Genomic DNA, 20,077 nt, shown 5'->3' with positions numbered 1-20,077 from the left:
GATTATAGGTGTGAGCCACCCCGCACCTGGCCTCTCATAGGAAATATAGTTTGTTTGGTTTTTTTTGAGACAGAGTCTCGCTCTGTTGCCCAGGCTGGAGTGCAGTGGCGCAATCTCGGCTCACTGTAAGCTCCGCCTCCCGAGTTCACACCATTCTCCTGCCTCAGCCTTCCAAGTAGCTGGGACTACAGGCGCCCACCACCACACCCGGCTAATTTTTTGTATTTTTAGTAGAGACGGGGTTTCACATGTTAGTCAGGATGGTCTCGATCTCCTGACCTCATGATCCACCCGCCTCGGCCTCCCAAAGTGTTGGGATTACAGGCGTGAGCCACTGTGCCCAGCCAGTAATAGTGTTTTGCAAGGCTTCCTTCTTCGTGCTTATTGTCTACTGTCTTCAGGTTTGTGTGTGTGTATACTGTTTTCCTTTTTTCCCCCCTAAATATCTGGGAATCCTTAAAAGTAGGAAATGCAAAAAGCCATCCGAAGCTCTGAGTTTGTTAGTGGGGTGTGTTGACTTGGTGCCTTGTTCTAGGGATAGCTGAGTGGCTGTTGAGATTGTCATTGTATCTTTGTGTCTTTCCTCATAGGATGGGGCATTCCCCAATGAAACGTCTTCCAGGACACCGCATGAGGGAGAGTACTAGAGACTCCTGTGTTTATCGTGTAGAATGTATAGTTACTTAATTCTTAGTTCTCCAGGGATTGACTGTTTTACCCTCCAGAGAAGAATCCTCCAGATGTCTGCTGCTGCTGTTGGAGGGAGGGTTGTAGCCTCCTAGCTGAGGGAGAGGATCTAAGGGACCTTCTGAGTGTAGTTTCCTTTCTTCTACCTTGGTAATGGAGATTCTATTGTATAAGTTTGGTTCTAGATTTCTTCACTGATGTCTTGAGATTTGACATTCTCTTTACTACTAAATTGGTTACCACTTCTCTGTCTGTAATATTTATTTCTAGTTACATGTACTTCCCAGTTATTTTATGTGTCATTGAAAAAAATCTTTTTATTGCAGTGGGGTATTGGAAAGGAGCAAATTTAGATGGAAATTGTTAGTCTCGCATCCACAGCTTACTCAGAAAATGCCTGCATAAGTTTTAAAACTACTTTGCTCCTCAGTTTCTTCATCTTTATAATGGTTCTGATAATTGCGCTTAAAGTGAAGATGTTATGACCATTAAATAAGTCAAAGTGCTTAGAAAACTGTTTAATGCATTTGTGAGTGCCCAGAAAATATTAGTTCTTATTAGTGTGTGCCAAGGGCTACGAATGCTACATAATGGACCGTTCAAATATGAATGGGAAACTTCCTACCCCAGCGTTGTTCACAGTATGAAAATAAGAAAGCAACTGTAAACTAGTCTTCATAACTGTGAATGTTCATAGAAGGTACTCTGTCTTCTGCCAGGGTTGGGGAAGGGATGAATCAGGGCAGGAGCTGGAGAGAAATTGCTGAGATGCATGTTGAATTTATAGAGGGGAAGGGAAGGGTTTTTCAGGCAGAGACATTGAGGCTGAAAGAGCAGTGGTTCTGGGGAAGTGTAAGTAGATTGGTAGTAGCTTAAGAAACTATGAAATAATTAGGAGAAATAAAGCCAAAATGGTAGCCCAGGGGTCTTTGTGAGTAGTCTCATTCTAAATTAGGATATTTGGACCTTGAGTCACATGGCTTCGAGCCATTGAAAGGTTTACATGATGAAGTTAAGATTGACATATATTCAAAGGGGATAATACAGGTAAAGCTGTATAGGGAGACAGGAAACATTAGGAGATCATTCACACTTTATGGGATCCTTTGAGGGAACTGTGGAATTTCCAGTTGAAGGTATTTTACATCGCCTTACCAAATTTGTTTCCTCTTCTGGGAAACAAAGAACTTAAATACCTATATGCAGGATTGTCTTTAAGATAAAAAATATAATGCACTTAGGACCTCGTACAAAGTCTGGGTCACTTGTAAGGGGCACGTAGGGAAGGACAGTTCCTGAAAGAGATTGAGTAGCATCTAGCAGATAATGGCTAACAACACCACAAATTCCAAAACTTAGTCAAAGAGGACCAAAAAGATGTTAGTTGAATTTTGAATTAAAATCATTGGTAATTTTAGCATGAGTAGTTTCAGTGGAATTTGGGGCCAGAAGTCAGATTGCATTGGATTGGTAACTGGTAACTATTCCTTACAATAACCTAGTTTTGAAGGATTCTGTATATTTTTGTTTTGGTTTCAAACCTGTGCCATTCACCATGAATCAGCTTCACATTCAAGGTAGTACTTTTAGACATTTTCAGTTGTTCTAGGTATATGTGAAATTTTGAAAGTTTATCTCCATGCCTTCCTTAGATACTTCATGCCAAGTTTGAGGGAACTTAATATTCTAACTATTTTTTTTTTTTGAGATGGAGTTTCGCTCTTGTTGCCCAGGCTGGAGTGCAATGGCGCGATCTCGGCTCACAGCAATTTCCGCCTCCCGAGTTCAAGCAATTCTCCTGCCTTAGCCTCCTGAGTAGCTGGGATTACTGGCATGCACCACCACGCCTGGCTAATTTTGTATTTTTAGTAGAGATGGGGTTTCTGCATGTTGGTCAGGCTGGTCTTGAACTCTCGACCTCAGGTGATCCACCCGCCTCAGCCTCCCAAAGTGCTGGGATTACAGGTGTGAGTCACCACGCCCAGCCTTAACTATTTTTTATTTGACAGTAAGTTGATACTTTGATAAAAATATATGGTTAAAGTAACTAAAAAAAAAAAAAGAAAAAAAAAGAGGAAGCCCAGCTTATAATGCTGAGAGTTAAAATAGAAGTGCAAAATTTAGACTGGACATGATATGTGTTTTTATTTATTTATTTTTTTTTGAGACGGAGTCTTGCTCTGGCAGGCTGGAGTGCAGTGGCGCGATCTCGGCTCACTGCAAGCTCCGCCCCCCCGGGTTCACGCCATTCTTCTGCCTCAGCCTCCCGAGTAGCTGGGACTACAGGCGCCCGCCACCTCGCCCGGCTAATTTTCTTGTATTTTTAGTAGAGACGGGGTTTCACCGTGTTAGCCAGGATGGTCTTGATCTCCTGACCTCGTGATCCGCCCGTCTCGGCCTCCCAAAGTGCTGGGATTACAGGCTTGAGCCACCGCGCCCGGCCGCTATGTGTTTATTTTTTTAAAGTACAGCTCCCATGTACCCATCCCCCAGCTTTAGCAGCCAAGATTTTGGCAGTCCTGTTTTACCATTCCCCTTCTCTCTCTTTCTTTCCTGGACTATTAAAACTAACTATGGATCTTTGTCATCTACCCATAAATACTTTAGTATATATCTCAGAACTTATTTTAAATAAAACAATATAACCACCATAATATACCTGACAAAATTAATCCTAGTTGAGAAGCAGAATTCATCAAATGCCCAAATGGGTCCAGGATACAGCAAAGGAACCATTCCAAGTTTTACCACCTAATATTATGCTCTTTGGCACATTAGCCTCACTTTCTTGCAAACTCTGATTTTTCCCTACTTTCCTTGTCCTGTTTTTCAAATGTGATAGGCTACTGGCAGGTTAAAATTCCTTGGAATTAAAGCTCTTTGTAGCCTAACCGAAAAAGATAGCTAATTTTTATCTTATTTTACTGTATTTTATTCTTTATAGCTTCAAGTTATCCCCTGCTGGAAGACCACATGAGTGTTACTCTGTCTTCTCACAGAATTATATTTAAAGGCACATTAGTTTTACCCGGTCCAGGTGTTGGGATTTCTCCATTATGTAGTTACTATTTTTTTCATTACAAGTAACAAGCAATCTGTGGGCAGTCACTTTGAGACTCACTCTGTCGCCCAGGCTGGAATGCAGTGGCGGGATCTCGGCTCACTGCAACCTCCGCCTCCCAGGTTCAGGCATTTCTCCTGCCTCAGCCTCCCGAGTAGCCTGGATTAGGGGCATCCACCAACACGCCCGGCTAATTATTGTATTTTTAGTAGAGACGGGGTTTCACCATATTGGCCAGGCTGGTCTCAAACTCCTGACCTCAGATGATCTGCCTGCCTTGGCCTCCCAAAGTGCTGGGATTGCAGGTCTGAGCCACCAGGCCTGGCCTATTTTGAATATTTGAAATGGGTGAGTGTCAGCCTTTCTATATTACCTTGTCCTGAAAATTCATCCTGATACAGCAAACACTTATTTACTTATTAATTTTAATACTTTGATCTGTACATATTACAAGTATGCATTTTAACTTAATGTTTTTTAAACCTGGGCTTATTTTCAATCCTTTGCTGCCCTCTGCAGGTCTATGAATATAAATCTTTGGAGCAAGGTAAGTCCCCCTCATATTGAAATCATAAGGTGTTTTTAACATTACAAGCCAATACCATAGGTTATGTAATAATTTTTATCATGAAACCTATATTTGGTTTTCTTTCAAAATTTTGCTGACAGAGTTAATGTTGAAAAATAATTGTTATATGTGTCTTTTAGTGTTTGTGAATTCAACTGATAAGAATCCAATGGGAGGAGGGAGAGGATCAGGAAGAACAGCTAATGAATGCTGGGCATAATACCTGGGTGATGGGATGATCTGTGCAGCAAACCACCGTGGCACACACTTACCTATGTAACAAACCTGCACATCCTGCACATGTACCCCTGAACTTAACATAAAAGTTGGAAATTAAAAAAAAAAAAGAATCCATGAGAATAGACACTTTAATCTTTAGACCCCTTTTGTTTTAGTCTCATTAAGAGGAATGGAAATTGTTATTAAATATCTAAAAAGTGTAAGTCATTTAGCAGTTCAGGATATTTTGCTTTGTATTTCAGTAAAACGTAATACAAAATGAGGAAACCAGTGCAGTGTCAATAAGACCAAAACAATATAATGAGGAATAATATTGGTCAATAATTCCTATAAGCTCTTTTCTGTTTATAACAATTCATGCAAAGTGATGTTTACATATCAATTTATAAATCAGTTTAGAGTCTTTCTTTGTGGCATTTCACAAAACATTGCAGTTTTCCTTCAACATGGATTTGTTTTTGTTTTTAAAAGACAAACCTGTTATATAAAACAAAACAATCTCCTTGGCGGGTGGGGGTGGTTTTGAATTACTATGATATAGAATAATACCTTACTGGGGAGAGGTTTTATTATTTCAAGAATTCAATTTCAGATTATATTTGTTTTTGTTTGCTTCTCTTGCTGCAATGCACGATTTTTCTGTCTTACCAGATAACAGAATTGTTGTACAAGGATGGACGTTATTGCCCGGAGCCTCCAGGACCAACGGGTAGTGTTTCAATTTCGATGATTGTAACTTATCCACAAATCCATTCTTCTGTGTAATGATGGGTTAGGAGGATTACAGCAGTAAACACTTTATTTTTAAAAGTGAAATTTGAAAACATTTGGTTATAAGTCTTTATATTGATTACAACATTTTAAGATCTGAAGTGTTTGGTTTTGTTACAATTATTTTTTCTAAAGATGGAGTTGGGAGGCTTTTTCTTTTCAGATATTGGGGAAATGTTTCTTCTAACACCTATGGAAATAGGCTTAAAAATCAGTGATTCTTAGCATTTATGTGCTTTTAATATTTTGCAGGTGTAGTTAATTTTAAACATAAAATGTAGGGAAGGTTCTTGTGGATTTCCACTTAAATACAACTTATTGTCCCAAATACATTGTTTTGACATTTAATGATTTTCATTTTTCACATAATGAAGTTTAGAATATATAGTTTTCTGTAAGATGGTACCCTTCTTGAAAGTTTACATTTCTATCCTAGGTATTATTATAACATGGCCCTATACATTTTATGCTTGAATGCGAAGGAAAATTACTGTTGTTACAAAACATCTTTGTTAATCTTGGTTTTTGATTGGCTAATAGGCAGCTCTCCACAGGATTACTGTATCTGCTTATTAAAATTCTTTAACTTTCTATACTCAACATTTAATAATCCTTTCTAATTTTATGTGCTTCCCTAAATATTGTCCACAAACAAAATAGTATAGAAATGTGTACAAGACATTTATTTATTCTTATTACTTGTGATTTGGACAGGAAAGGGGTAAGGCCTTGGGCAGAACCACTTCTGTCACAGAGTGGTGGAAAAAAAATAGATTGAAGTAAGATTCAGTACTGAAAAGCTGTCACTCGGTCTGAAAATAATTAATATTCCTTTCACTCACCAGTTAGATATGTGCTCCCAAACCACATAATCTCTATGCCTCAGTGATCATTGTTGCCATTTCAGAGCCTCTCATCAGGGTGACATCTCACACCAAAATGATTTCTTATAAATTAATCTTGATAACATGACAGTCTCGGTAATTTTAGTGGAATGCTTTCTCTTGTTTTTTTCCACAGAAGCTGTTGGCTATTTTCTTTATAACTTGATTGACAGCATGAGTGACTCAGAGGTACAGGCCAAGGAGGAGCGTTTGAGACAATACTTCCATCAGCTGAAGGAGATGGTACCATTTCATTTTTTGCTATATAATGCCTGTCCTGCCTGACATGTATCTATTAGATTTGAAATTGCTGCTTTTAAGTACAACCAGACCACTTCTCAATGACATGCAAGAGTTGGAGACTTAAATTATGTCTGAGATAATTTCTGTTAGACAAATTTCAGTTTAGTTGTCTAAAACTCAGGTTTTTCCCCCCCTCCCTTCCCTTCTCACAGAATGTAAAAATTCCTGAAAATATCTGCAGAGGCATTCGTAATCTACTGGATAGCTACCATGTTCCTGAATTGATTAAGGTGTGTGAAATAGCAATCAACTGGATAAAATGCTTAATTTATATATAACAGCATGTTAAAATTTTATTTAAATATGATGCTTTTGGCCAGAAAAAAAATTTATTTCAATGACAGCCATTAAAACAAAGCTTTTCATTGATTGATTGTTCATAAATACTATTTATATATTCATAAATATATTTAAAACATTAATTACATTAATAAAGTATGAAAAGAATGTCTAAAATTTTGGAAAGATGAAAAATAGTAATATGAGGTATGACTTACAAAATTTAGTTTTGATGTTTGCTGATGTGTTTTTACGTGTGTTTTCTAATTCTGTGCTAATTTGAATTTCAATTTTAGGATGCTTATATGTTGGTTGACAGTGAGAATTTAGACTCTCAAAAAGTAAGTAGGATTTTGACTAGGTACTACATGCTATAGTAACCATATTTAATGAGTATTCCGGATTGTGTACTTTTAAAACCAGTCATTGCTAACATTTTTATCATCTTGTATACCTCTGAGAAGTTGGTAAAACCTGTTTCCCATCTCAGAAAAATCAACATATTTAAGAAATTTGCATATAATCTCAGGAGATTTGTAAACCTCTGGAGTCCATCCATGGATCCCCAATTCATATTCCTGATAGCATTTATGACATTTAGGAAAGTAGAAAGGAAAGTCAGTTTAAAGGGAAGAGTGACAAAAGGGATAGATTTCCTTTTTCAGGAAATTTTTCTTTTCTTTTTTCTTTTCTGTAGACCGTGCAACTTAGTTCATCTGAATTGGAGTCTAGACTTGAAACATTAAAAGCTGAAGATCAACCTATAAGAGATGTCCTAAAGCACCTCATATTAACGCTTTGTTCCCAAGAGGTAACATTTGTTTTAATACTTAAATGTTGTTAAGGCAAAAAATTATTGATACATAACAATAAGAAAAACCAAATATAATATTTATGATTTTTACGATTGATCATTATATGTCAGGCTTGTAAAGAATGCAATTAAATGAAAGGTTAACTAATTTCAGCTACACCTTGAATGGCATGTTTTCGGGTTGCTGTAGTTTGTTTACGATAATCTGCAAAGTGAATGATAGTAACAGCCGTGATAGGTTTATCATACATGCCAAATGTCCTTTCAAGCCATGGCTCCGGTCTCTTATATCTAGATTGTCAAGCAACTGATACACGCAGTAGTCATTTGCAAGTCAAATATTACTAGGTTGTTAATGCAGGGATTGAAATTCCATTTTCCTGCTGGAAAAAAGCTCTTTCTGAGATAAAGGGTCCCTTGCCTTTTTTCAGCGGGCGTCCAGCTGTACTTGGTGTTCATTTTAGTGTATGTCTGCAATTTGTGGGATATCACTAGACTGTTTGTCAGTTTCTAGTTCAATATAATTGAGCCATAAGCTTGTAGTTTTAGGAAAAAATATCATGGCTAACTTTATGATTATAACCTGCTACTGTTAAATTGTAAAATATTTCTTCACATTACTTGGATACTAAAGTAAACTGAGAAACTTCTCAATGATACATAATTCTGCATCCTGAAATTAGACTGCGATTAGGGTTTGATTTAGGAATTACTTAATCTGGAAGTCTTTTTAAAATAATACCATACACAAAGCCTAAAACATCACATTTGGCATAAACAGTGGCCATTTTATATTACAGATAACACATCTTTTAACCCTTACATGTATAAGACTTGCCCACTTTTTAGAGGTGAATAAAAATACCAAGGGGCAGAGTCAGGTTGTTAACATGAAACCATTTATTTTTAAAGTACTATTAACTTTTTCTAAACTCTGAACATTAAAGCTAAAAATGTGACATTTTTACCTTCACACTGATTTCTTCTTTTTCACTTCTATGCTGTATTTTAGAATATGCAAAAAGCCCTTGAATTGAAAGCAAAATATGAATCAGACATGGTTATCAGTGGTTATGCAGCTTTAATAAATTTATGCTGTCGACATGATAATGCAGAAGATGCCTTGAACTTGAAAGAAGAATTGTGAGTACCCTGGCACCGAAACAAGTTGTCAACATTTATTCTGCTCTACAGACCTTGATAGATTATCTAGATGGAATATTACTCTATTATATACTGTCATTTAAAAAAATTCTTTTGTTGTCAGTGTTTTTGAAATTTCATATTATAAGGCTCTTTAATTAATTGTAGCTTATGTTCCGCAAGGTGTCTTTGTTTAAGTATGATAAGACATTCTAGTCCTTAGAACCAACGGTTTTTTTCCATTGATTATATATCTCCATATCACAACAGTGGTGATGGTGACTGTTTTATGAGGCTTGATAACACTTCCCTTTCTATATTGTAGTGTAAATAAAATTCTCTCCATTTCTCAGGTATCTTCGGTTTCCAATCCTGTTAGATTTTTCAAGTAAAAATGTCTTTTTGGGTATTTCAGTATTCGTGATGAAGGTTAGAATCACTTAAAGCATAAGCATCCTTTGCAGATGGAGTGATGCAATATATATATAGTGTTGGACTTTTACTTCACTAGTCACTTTGAATGTAATTTCGTGTGAACTTGTATATGACTTCAAAAAGAAATCCTAACTGAAGCGTAGAGGCCGACATTAGTTCAGGTCTTCTGATGCGCTTTTGTAAAGTGATTAAATGGATGTTGCTGTTCTTTTAGCAGTTAGTTGACTTTTAAAATAACATAAATGTGGCTTTAATTTTTAGCGACCGCTTAGATTCATCTGCTGTCCTTGACACCAGCAAGTATGTAGGCCTTGTAAGAGTATTGGCAAAGCATGGCAGGCTCCAAGGTAAGCCTCAGCACATAAAGGAAATATGTGATGCGAGTATCTTGCCACTGGAATAACACGTGAATTGATATTAATGGATATCATGTCCTGCAAAGTGCTTGAACACTTTGCATACAAATTTGCATGTGAATCCAACCAGAGCTGCATGGACAGTGTAGGCCATTAGTTTTAATGGATTGGCAAGCTTGTCATTTACATTTGCACAGCTCAGTGCTTTTTGCATTTCTGCAGCTAGTTTTTATTAGCATTGCTGTTTGGATTGAGTTTGAAGATCATGACTTATGGCACAATTTGCTTATATGCCTGCACTAATGGCTTTGTTTTTGCTTAAGAAGGTCTGAAGCCTGAACATAAAACCTATAAATGTAACCTAATGTATGCTTCTGAATTTTGCAGTAGTCTTTGCCTTACTTTTTAATAACATTAACAAAATATATACTTTAAAGTTTTTATTTTAATTAAGGTTTTTTTATTAATGGTTCATGGAAAAAGCTTAGCTGATTACACAGCTGATTTGCATACTCAGATTTTCTCATTGTTGAGATAATGTTAAGCCTAATAAAATTAATTACACTTGATAATACATTCATACTATTTGCTTGTTTCTTAACTTTCTGATTTGACTTTATTTTGAAACTTCCTTTTTAGCCTTCCTCTTTTCCTTAGATTTTCAGAAAAGGTTGTTTTAATTTTATTATAGGGAAAAATGTATGGAGAAAATCGTTTGTTAGAACATTGAGTTTTTTCCTAGGACACCTTTCTAACTCTATAAGGATTAGCCTATTTTTTTTTAAATCACTTTTTGTAAAGTGGTCAAAACATTTTGTCTGTGTAATAATTAAGAACAACATTATAAAAATGCACTTATTCCATATCCTAAAATGTTTGTTTCTGCCTTCCTAATGAAGCTTAATGAATCTAATGTATTAACATGCAGTCTTTTGGAAAGCTTTCATTGGCTCTGCTTGGCTAATTAGTATCGACATAGCAAACAGGCCCTATCGGTATCAGACCATTAGTCTGGCTGTATATACAGTGTAAACACATCTTTATTATCTGGCCTCCTGACAAGCCATCTGCTGAAGAAACAATGGTGTGATTTAGCAGATGTTAGCTCTGAACGATAAAAGCATCCATTTAGGAGGATCTTACAGCTATAGGGCAGACCGTACAGGGTTATGTGGTACAGAGTGGGGACACAGTCCCTATCTATAATTTGTAGTCAAAGTTGCAGGGAAATGATAAAACCATGCTATTGTGGATTTATAATTGTAGTCTCGTTTAGAAATGCAAGTAGTAATTAACTTGAAATCGGCATTATACACTAGAATTTACATTCCTGCTGGGCTTGAAATGCTGTTTTAATAGCAGTTTGTTTTCCCTACATGAAATTACCTAAGGGTCTTTTGTGTTACTTCATTGTAGATGCTATTAACATTCTGAAGGAGATGAAAAAGAAGGATGTTCCTATCAGAGATTCAACAGTCTTGTCCTTTTTCCACATCCTAAATGGCGCAGCTTTAAGAGGTGAAATTGAAACAGTAAAACAGTTGCATGAAGCCATCGTGACTCTAGGGTTAGCAAAACCATCCACCAACATAAGTTTCCCATTGGTCACTGTATACCTGGAAAAGTAAGTTAATTTAATTTTGAATTTTAAATGTTGGCATTAAAAGAATGAGTCTAATAATTTTCGGATTATACTTTGTAAATACTCTCATGATGGGGATTCCTTGGAGGTCATTTGCCACAGAGTAAGAGGACTAGTATGAACTCGGTGACATTTAAAATCACTGTGGTCCTGTGGCTTTATGTATCAATGGGATGGTCCCTGGTGCTTTTTTGTAGGAGCATATGATTACTTGAAATTGAATCTAGTTTTTCCCAGTTTTCAGCCTGATAATTGTTATTAATAAATATAAGAAAAAAGGATCTTCTGAGGCTTTTGAGTATGTGTCTTGACTGTTAGTTATTCAGGTAATAAGTGTAGAAGCATCTTCAGTGCTCCTTTTCTTCACAGGGTATTTTAAATACATATACCATTGCAGTTATTTCTGGCTTTGATAAATGTTGTAGGAGATGAATTTTGCTGATAGGGCAAGGTTTACTGAGTTTGGTAATTTTTCCATTTGAAATGCTCTTGTTGGTGCTCAGTTTAAGGCATTATTTGCAATGTAAATCATACAATCAGTCTATTTTGTAATGAATAAAACATTTTAATAAGATGACTAAGCATAACTTACCTTTTTCTTTTGTATTTGTTTTTGTTTTCTGTTTTGCTTTTTTAAATTTCCTAGATCATCTTTGTCAGCTTTTTCATAGCTTAATATAGTTCGTAATCTGCATTACATGGAGACTGCACTGGCAAAGTAGTATTAGAAAACCCTAGGCAAACAAAAATAGAAGATAATAATTAAATTAAAATAAAATAAAAGATATATGTATCTGAAAGTAGTAAAACTCCGAAAACGAAAATATACTAATTTAGATTTCTTGAGTTCAGTTAACAGGGGAGAGCCAAATTTGACTGAAACACAAAAATATCTCACTGTCGACGTAGTGTGGACGTTGTCCTGTCGATGCCAGGAGAAAAATCAAATATGTATTTTAACGTTTCTCATGTTTTCCCCAAATTTCTGGTAGTTTTTCTTTCTTTATTAGAGAGTATAATTAATTGAATATAATCAATGATTTAGTGTTGAATTTTAAATGTATAATAAAAACCATCTCTTTTAACTAAGTTTCTGTTAAGAAATGTGTGTATACATGCATGCACACATGAAATCATTACTTTGCCATCCAATCAAAAACAATTATCATGTTAGATGATTGGCCAAATCTTAACCTCCACAGTCTCAGCATTACATCCTGTTAAAGAAATAGTGATTCAAATAATGACTGTGTTACTGAGTTATCATATTCACAGCCAACTTTATATAGAAATCCTATAATTAATATGCTTCCTATTAGAATTTTTTTCGATTGCTTAAAAGACCCATTTCTGCAAATTGCATGTGCAACTCTACAGAAGGATTTGAAAGAAATGGGCCCAGTGCCCAGAAGAATTAGACCCTCCTACACTACCGGGCAAAAATAAAATAATTAACAATGAAAATGAGGCCATCGTAGAAAAGTATCTTACAAATAAAAAAACTTTGAAGACAGAGGAGACGTGAAAGCTTTCCAAAAGAGGTCTGCAGATGGGGCTCATGAACCAAGGAGAGCTTACCATGGGAAAATGGAAACGGTGTGGAATTCAGATGTTAACCTAGAGCATCCTCTGTGCTTCTGATAATATCCTGAAGTCAGATATTTCTGTGTCTCAGTCAAATTTGGCTCTCCCTGCTAATTGAGCTAAAGAAATCTAAATTAGTGTCTTTCCGTTTTTGGTGTTTTACTACTTTCAGATACGTATATCTTCTATTTTTGTTTTATTTTAATTATTCTATTTTTATTCGCCTAGTTTTTTTTTTTTAAACTACTTTGCCAATGCAGTCTCCATGATGAGGTCTTTCAGTTTCATCTATCTTAATAAAAAGGGCTATTGACTCTTTCAGAGTCAGGACAATAATAAAAAAAGATAAAGGAAATTTTATATTTATAAAATTGCAGAAAACAGCAGAAACATTCATAGTCAGGGGAAATGCTAGAGTAAAACCCTGACTTTGAAACTTTTTCTCAATTGTGTTTTCTCCAACTGATGGAAGATAGCTAATTAATTCAGAATCATGACAAGTGCTAGGATTAACCACACTAGACTGCTAAAAAGTCCACGTGTATTTGATTTGATTAAATGTGCATAATCAGGCCGGCGCGGTGGCTCACGCCTGTAATCCCAGCACTTTGGGAGGCCGGGGCGGGCGGATCACAAGGTCAGGAGATCGAGACCACGGTGAAACCCCATCTCTACTAAAAATACAAAAAATTAGCTGGGCGCCGTGGCAGGCGCCTGTAGTCCCAGCTACTTGCGAGGCTGAGGCAGGAGAATGGCAGGAACCCGGGAGGCGGAGCTTGCAGTGAGCTGAGATTGAGCCACTGCACTCCAGCCAGGGGGACAGAGCGAGACTCCGTCTCAAAAAAAAAAAAAAAAAAAAAATGTGCATAATCTTCACTAATATCATGTAATTGACCTCAGCAGATATGAGCTCATCTAGCAAATGAGCTTTTTTTTTTCAAACTTGTGATAAAATTATAAAAAACGTTTTTAAACATCATCATAAATCTTTACCCGTTCATTCAAAGGCAAGCATCTTTTTGGCGTGTCACTGCAAAAGACTCTAAAGAGAATATTACTTTCGTGTTGTAATTCTGGAGCAAATCCATGACACTGAGTTCCTTAGAAAGATAATCTCTTTAAGATTCAGTGGATCTTAATTCTGAACTGACTTTTCCAGCACTGGACAAAACACAGGAGAAATTAATACTGTGTTAGTTTGTGTTACTTAGACAATGTAAAAATGCTTTATGGGTATGGAAAAAATACATTTTGTTTTTATTCATTTGCCAAGGGAATTCCAAAACAATAACAGATTTGGAAAATTATAAAGAAGTTGGTAAGCTAACCTGTTTTTGTATTATCAAAATGAAAATACTTGCATTGAATGGAAAAAAAATTTGCAGTTGAACAAAATTTTTGTGTTTCATTTACATTACATTACATTACATTACATTACAGTCTCTAAGCCACGTATTTTACATGTAGTCCAAATGAATATTACTTCAAACATTTTCTTTTGTAAGTATTTTGTCTTAAAATGTATTTCTTTTATTGAAATCATGCCTGATTCATGGAGATGACAGCAATCCGTCACATTAAGGAAGTAAGAAAATGCTTTAAAATAGGTTAAAAGAGTTTTTTATTAGTCTTCATGTTATGGTCAAGGAAATGAAATTAATAAAGTCTGGGCCATCAGATTTTAAAGCATAAAAATTTGTATGATGCAGTTTCAGATTCACTTGTTTTATACCTGATCCATTTTGGTTTCATTGCATGCATTAAAAAATAACTGAAGCTGTTTAACTGGATTATGTTAGTGCAAATGATCAAAGCAGCTTTAATTTCTGCTTTCCATTAAGGATTTTTTTGTGCTGGTTTGTGTTATAATCTGTATATGTACATATGCATTTCATTTAAGTGTATCATGAACTTCATTTATGCTGTCCTCCCAGAACTCTTGCTAAATTAATCTTGAGTTCTTCATAAAGGTCACAATTGCTCTAAGATGAACTTGTAACAATGTTTTTGGAACTCACTGGCAACACTTTAATATGATACATAAATGGGAAATAGGCTTTTTTAAATGTTGATGATTCTGTTATACACGCTCCCCTTCAATTTTAGCATGTTCATTTGTACTGGATACTTTTATTATTTATAGGAATGCTTGCCTTCTAAAGTAGAACTCCTTATGTGCTGAAAGGAAATTAAGGAGGTTTGGCTCTTTTACTCCATTATTGCAATTAAGAATTTAGCATCATCAGTGCCAAAGGACAAAAAGTGGTTCGTTTGCCCTAGGGGAACAGGACAGTGATAAGATGATTTTTCGTCAAGGATCATTGGGTCGTAATTAAGTTACATTCATGGCTATTGCTTTTTGAAGGATGATTGGTAAATGACAGGCTTCATGTGCTTAGTACGGACAGTGTGCAGTAGGGTTTTTTCTCCCTCTGTCAGAAAATCCTGTTGAGCCTGATAATGTAAATGTGGCATTTTATTCTGAACAAAAGAGCAGGGAAATGAGCTATCTTGTCTAATCATTCAGTTGTTTAACACCGACTTCCAGTTTAGACTCAATTGGCTGGAAAGCACTTGACATGTGAAGTTAGTGCTGTTCGGAACGCATGTTTGAGTAAATTTTAAAGTAAGTGACAGCTAAATTGTACCTAGGGAAATTACAAAGCCTTCAACACAGTTAATTTTTTGGGGAGGATTAGTTGTAATTGCAACACCAGTCTCCTTGAAGATTCCTCATTTATAGATGATGAACAGAAAAAAAAACATTTAGCTCTTTCAAGTGCTGGTTCTCTCAACAGAATAATTTTTGTGAAGATGATGGCTTCTCTTGAATTGGTGTCTTCCCATATTGAACATCTGCTTAGGATTTGTAAGAGAGTTTGTTTTTAAGGAGTTCAGTTTGGTTTTTGTTTGTTTTTTCTTTTTTAAACTTTTTTCTCCCCCCACAGCCCCTCTTTTCTGTAGTGATTTCAGATTTGAGAGCATTTCAGTAAGGAAGGCCCTTTACATAAATTGCCACTTCACTAACAATGTATAAGGTTAAAGTACTTTATTCCAATAAAAAAGAAATCAGTACTTGTCATCTTTCTTTTGTTGTTTAAGTATACTCTCTGGAATTAGAAAGTTACTTAGTATAAGTTGCGAGACTAAGTTTAAAGCTACTGGTAGATGAATAGATAGTTGTCACTCGTGGTTGTGTTAACAATTCCAGATTGTATGAAACACATTTATGATTTTACAGGTATATGTATTGAGGAATGTATGTGAGTTAGGAGTACGTGTTTCTTGGTATCTCAAAGTGGATAGTTTTATGATTGGTGGATGTCCCATAGAAATGTCTGTCCAGCAAAGTTTGTTTTTCTGTCAGTGACGTTATAGCATACTTCAGTTTCAGAATGAGGACTCAAACAAGTGCTACTATCAGATTTGCCATCTGAGCTTCAAGCTTATTTTTCTGGATGTTTGTCCATGTGATAATAAGAAATTGTAGTTTATAGTAGTTCTGTGTAGTCATGTTCCCTTAAGAACTGAATTCTAGATTCTAGAATGAATTTTGATACAGGCCAAGTGAGTCCATTCAAACTAATGAATTTAACGCTATTTTAAGTTTCCAAATTTCTTGCTGGACCCAGCCTATCTCATATATATGTTCTTAAAATTTAGAATTACAGAATCTTTTCCTCAATTTTACCTTTATTTCATAGACTCACAGAATTTTTGTAAAGCTTATATTTTTAATTTGCACCAAACAAAATACTGCTTTTTAAAATGATTGCTTTTTATTAAGTGTATGTAATTTTATGCATGAAAATTATGTAATCTACTGAAATTTTGGGGGAGTTGTCTTGATTTTTTTTTTAAAGGGATAATAGTATGCTATAGAGTTGACTTTTCTTTTAGTGTCATTTGTGAAAGCATTGACAATTTTTATTAGGAGTGAGGCTTTAAATATTTGTAAAGCTTTAGGAATTATGCATATATGCTGATACAAGCATGGGCTCAAAGTTTCGAATGTAAAATTAATGTGTCAACATTAATTCCTTCAAAGGATTATTGTTATTTCTTAATAGGATTTTTAAATCATTTCTAGCGCTCAACGAAATTCACAGATCACTTTGGGTCACAGAAGCTAGAAGTATACTGATTGGTAATGTGTTGTCCCACATTTTGGCTGTAAAGCAGTTTTTACCTTTCTCCTTTTGATATTGTGCTTCCCTTACGGATTTCATCCTGCCTAATAAAAGTGGTATTTTCACCTGACGATTTTCTCTGCTTGTGCAAAACACTTTAGATGAACCTAATAAGCACAGAGTCATGGAACCTATTAGAACTAAGAGGGAACCCAAATGTCCTTGAGTTCAGCTGTTGTGATAACCTGCTTTTCATCACCACTTCTAGAAATGTATCACATTGCTACAGCTGAGTAGCATAAGTACTCTTATCAGTTGGGATGGAAATCCCAAAGTCCTATGACTACACAGCTATCTTCATAGCAATGCAAATTTTAGGTGCTTTAAACCATATTTTTCATTTCCATCATCACCTAAGTTTTCAAGCTTTAATATGAAAGATTAATAGTGACATAAATTATGTGGGGAATGTAAATTTTTATCTTTTAAAATGACATGATCCAACCACAAGTCAGGATTAGATAACAGGGACTGAAGAACTGGCTAGTCATTAACTTAATTTTTATCTCCAGTACACTTTGTATGAGGTATTTCATTATAAATTTCTAATTCATTTTGTTGGCATCCTAAGAGCAGTAATGTTGGTACTTAAAATTACAAGTATATGACTTATTTCCATTTTGCTATTCTTGTCTTTTCTGTTGTTGTTCTGAACATGTATAATCTTCAGAAGCATATATTTGGAGACCAAAGACTATTAACATGTCGCTTTGATTGACAGAACAATTATTCATTCATTTATTGATAGCTTTGACCTAATGTAGGGGGAAATACAATTGAGACAATACTATTCTAGTTTGGGAATTGATCTGGAAAAGCAAATCATGCCGCCTAAAAAAAATTGTATGTGTTAGCTTTGCTCTTAAAAAATGTTTTAGTAGTTTTTCGTTAAGCAGAATTATAGAAGGGCAATAACTGAACCTGTGTCTGAAGTAAGGGAAAATACTGATTATATAAAGCTTTATATCATATGTGGTAGCTACTGTACCATTTCTCTTGTATGACAGTAATCTAGCCTGCAACATCTACTTGCGGTTTTGAAATTAACCTGTAATTTAGTCTTCACCCCAAATGACAAAAATTCAAATGACTCTGTAGGGTGCCAGAAGATGCACTGTAAACAGGGCTTAGTAAGGGGATAAGGTAAGAGTTTCATCAGGATAGGCTCGTTTTTCACTGTGTCAGTATTATTGCAACAAAATTAACATTTCTTCGTTGTCTTTTACTTTTTTAGTATGGCTTAAAATCAAATCTAGGTAAAATAGTAATTCAATTTAGGGCAGCGTAACATTTGTATAAGGGACAAAAACGTGAAGGCTTTAACGGAAAGTATAAAAGGACTTTCTGATTTTGAAAACTGTTTTGTGTATGAGACATTTATATTCTCTACAAAGATTTTCACTAATTGTCACTAGTTGTACTTGGAGCCATGTTTCTAACCATGCCTCTTTTTAAAATACCTTTCATACTCTCTTTTCATAAATCTTTAATTTCTTATTCTAAATTGCACCACTTTATTAGATTATTCAGATACCAGTACTTTTAATAAAGCATATTGTGTAATTAGATGTACTGAACTGACAATGGGAAGTCCAACTACTTGCTTGCTCTGTTTACCTGTTAGCCTTAATCAAATCAGCTAGTCTCTAGATGCCCCAATTTCTTTATTTCTTTGAAAGTAAAAGGGGGTGGCAAGTAGAATTGGATCATATAATCTCTATAATTTTTCCAAAGGATTTTTTTTTTTTGGAAACAGTTTCACTCTTGTTGCGCTGGAGTGCAGTGGCATGATCTCAGCTAACTGCAACTTCCACCTCCTGGGTTCAAGGGATTCTCCTGCCTCAGCCCCCGGAGTAGCTGGGATTACAGGCATGCGCCATCACGCCCGGCTAATTTTGTATTTTTAGTAGAGACGGGGTTTCTTCATGTTGGTTAGTCTGGTCTCACACTCCCGACCTCAGGTGATCCGCCCTCCGCGGCCTCCCAGAGTGCTGGGATTACAGGCGTGAGCCACCACAGCCGGTCTTGCAAGATCTTAAATATTTCTCATACTGACATTGTCCTTTTTTGTTTGTTTGTTTGTTTTTTTGAGACGAGTCTCGCTCTGTCGCCCAGGCTGGAGTGTAGTGGCTGGATCTCAGCTCACTGCAAGCTCCGCCTCCCGGGTTTACGTCATTCTCCTGCCTCAGTCTCCCGAGTAGCTGGGACTACAGGCGCCCGTCACCTCGCCCGGCTAGTTTTTTTTTTTTTTTTTTTTGTATTTTTTAGTAGAGACGGGGTTTCACCGTGTTAGCCAGGATGATCTCGGTCTCCTGACCTCGTGATCCGCCCGTCTCGGCCTCCCAAAGTGCTGGGATTACAGGCGTGAGCCACCGCGCCCGGCCGACGTTGTCCTTTTAAAGGGGGGAAGAATACTTTTTAAGGACCCACAAGAGTATAGTACCACACTGTTTAAGGAACTGATTTCGCTGGGCGCGGTGGCTCAGCCTGACTCACCTGAGGTGATCCACCAGCCTCAGCCTCCCAAACTGCTGGGATTACAGCCGAGAGCCACCGTGCCTGACTAGAAATAATACATTCTTACAGCACTTACTACATAAAGTCAGAATTTATAATAAAATCAGAGAATGCCTTTATCTATTTGGACTTTTTAAAAAAGTACCGTTTAACACATGAAATAATAAAAGATGAAGCAGAGTAAATAGTGGACTGCTGATGATGTATGTATTCAGAACATTTACTTATATAGAGAAATTGTTTCTTTTTTTCCCCTCATTTTAGCTTTGTGGTTCTCTACCTTAAGTAAAGCTCAGTTGTTTACATATTAACTGGTCATTAAATACCTCTCTAAAGTATTACTGAGAGACTAAGCTGAATTAGATTTATTTTATTCGTTAATTTTTTTGCTTCTAAGGGATGACCTGTCTACCGCTCTTGATGTCGCCATTGACTGCTATGAAAAGTATAAAATATTACCAAGGATGCATGATATCTTGTGTAAACTGATAGAGAAAGGCGAGACTGATCTAATTCAGAAAGGTTAGTCACTTTCTAATATCTTAATGTAGTTGGATTTTTTTCCCTTCTTGCTTATTTAATCTTAGTGTATTGTTTTTTTTT

At 36.0% G+C, this 20,077-nt stretch overlaps 1 protein-coding gene across 1 annotated transcript in view; it reads left to right on the top strand.

The window, feature by feature from the left end:
• The window catches only part of LRPPRC (leucine rich pentatricopeptide repeat containing), a 119,431-nt gene that overhangs the window by 51,705 nt on the left and 47,649 nt on the right, over nucleotides 1-20,077 (top strand). Inside the window, exons 15-24 of the mRNA XM_025405824.1 lie at nucleotides 4,268-4,295; nucleotides 5,208-5,265; nucleotides 6,348-6,454; nucleotides 6,667-6,744; nucleotides 7,090-7,134; nucleotides 7,491-7,604; nucleotides 8,620-8,750; nucleotides 9,447-9,532; nucleotides 10,958-11,165; nucleotides 19,872-19,996. Of these exons, the coding sequence (XP_025261609.1) occupies nucleotides 4,268-4,295; nucleotides 5,208-5,265; nucleotides 6,348-6,454; nucleotides 6,667-6,744; nucleotides 7,090-7,134; nucleotides 7,491-7,604; nucleotides 8,620-8,750; nucleotides 9,447-9,532; nucleotides 10,958-11,165; nucleotides 19,872-19,996 (980 nt within the window). The remainder of the gene's footprint in view (nucleotides 1-4,267; nucleotides 4,296-5,207; nucleotides 5,266-6,347; nucleotides 6,455-6,666; nucleotides 6,745-7,089; nucleotides 7,135-7,490; nucleotides 7,605-8,619; nucleotides 8,751-9,446; nucleotides 9,533-10,957; nucleotides 11,166-19,871; nucleotides 19,997-20,077) is intronic.

This window comes from Theropithecus gelada, chromosome 13, assembly GCF_003255815.1.
Source record: "Theropithecus gelada isolate Dixy chromosome 13, Tgel_1.0, whole genome shotgun sequence".
Taxonomy (NCBI): Eukaryota; Metazoa; Chordata; class Mammalia; order Primates; family Cercopithecidae; genus Theropithecus; species Theropithecus gelada.
Note: the sequence above shows the minus strand (reverse complement) of the source record. Positions and strands in the feature narration are given on the sequence as shown.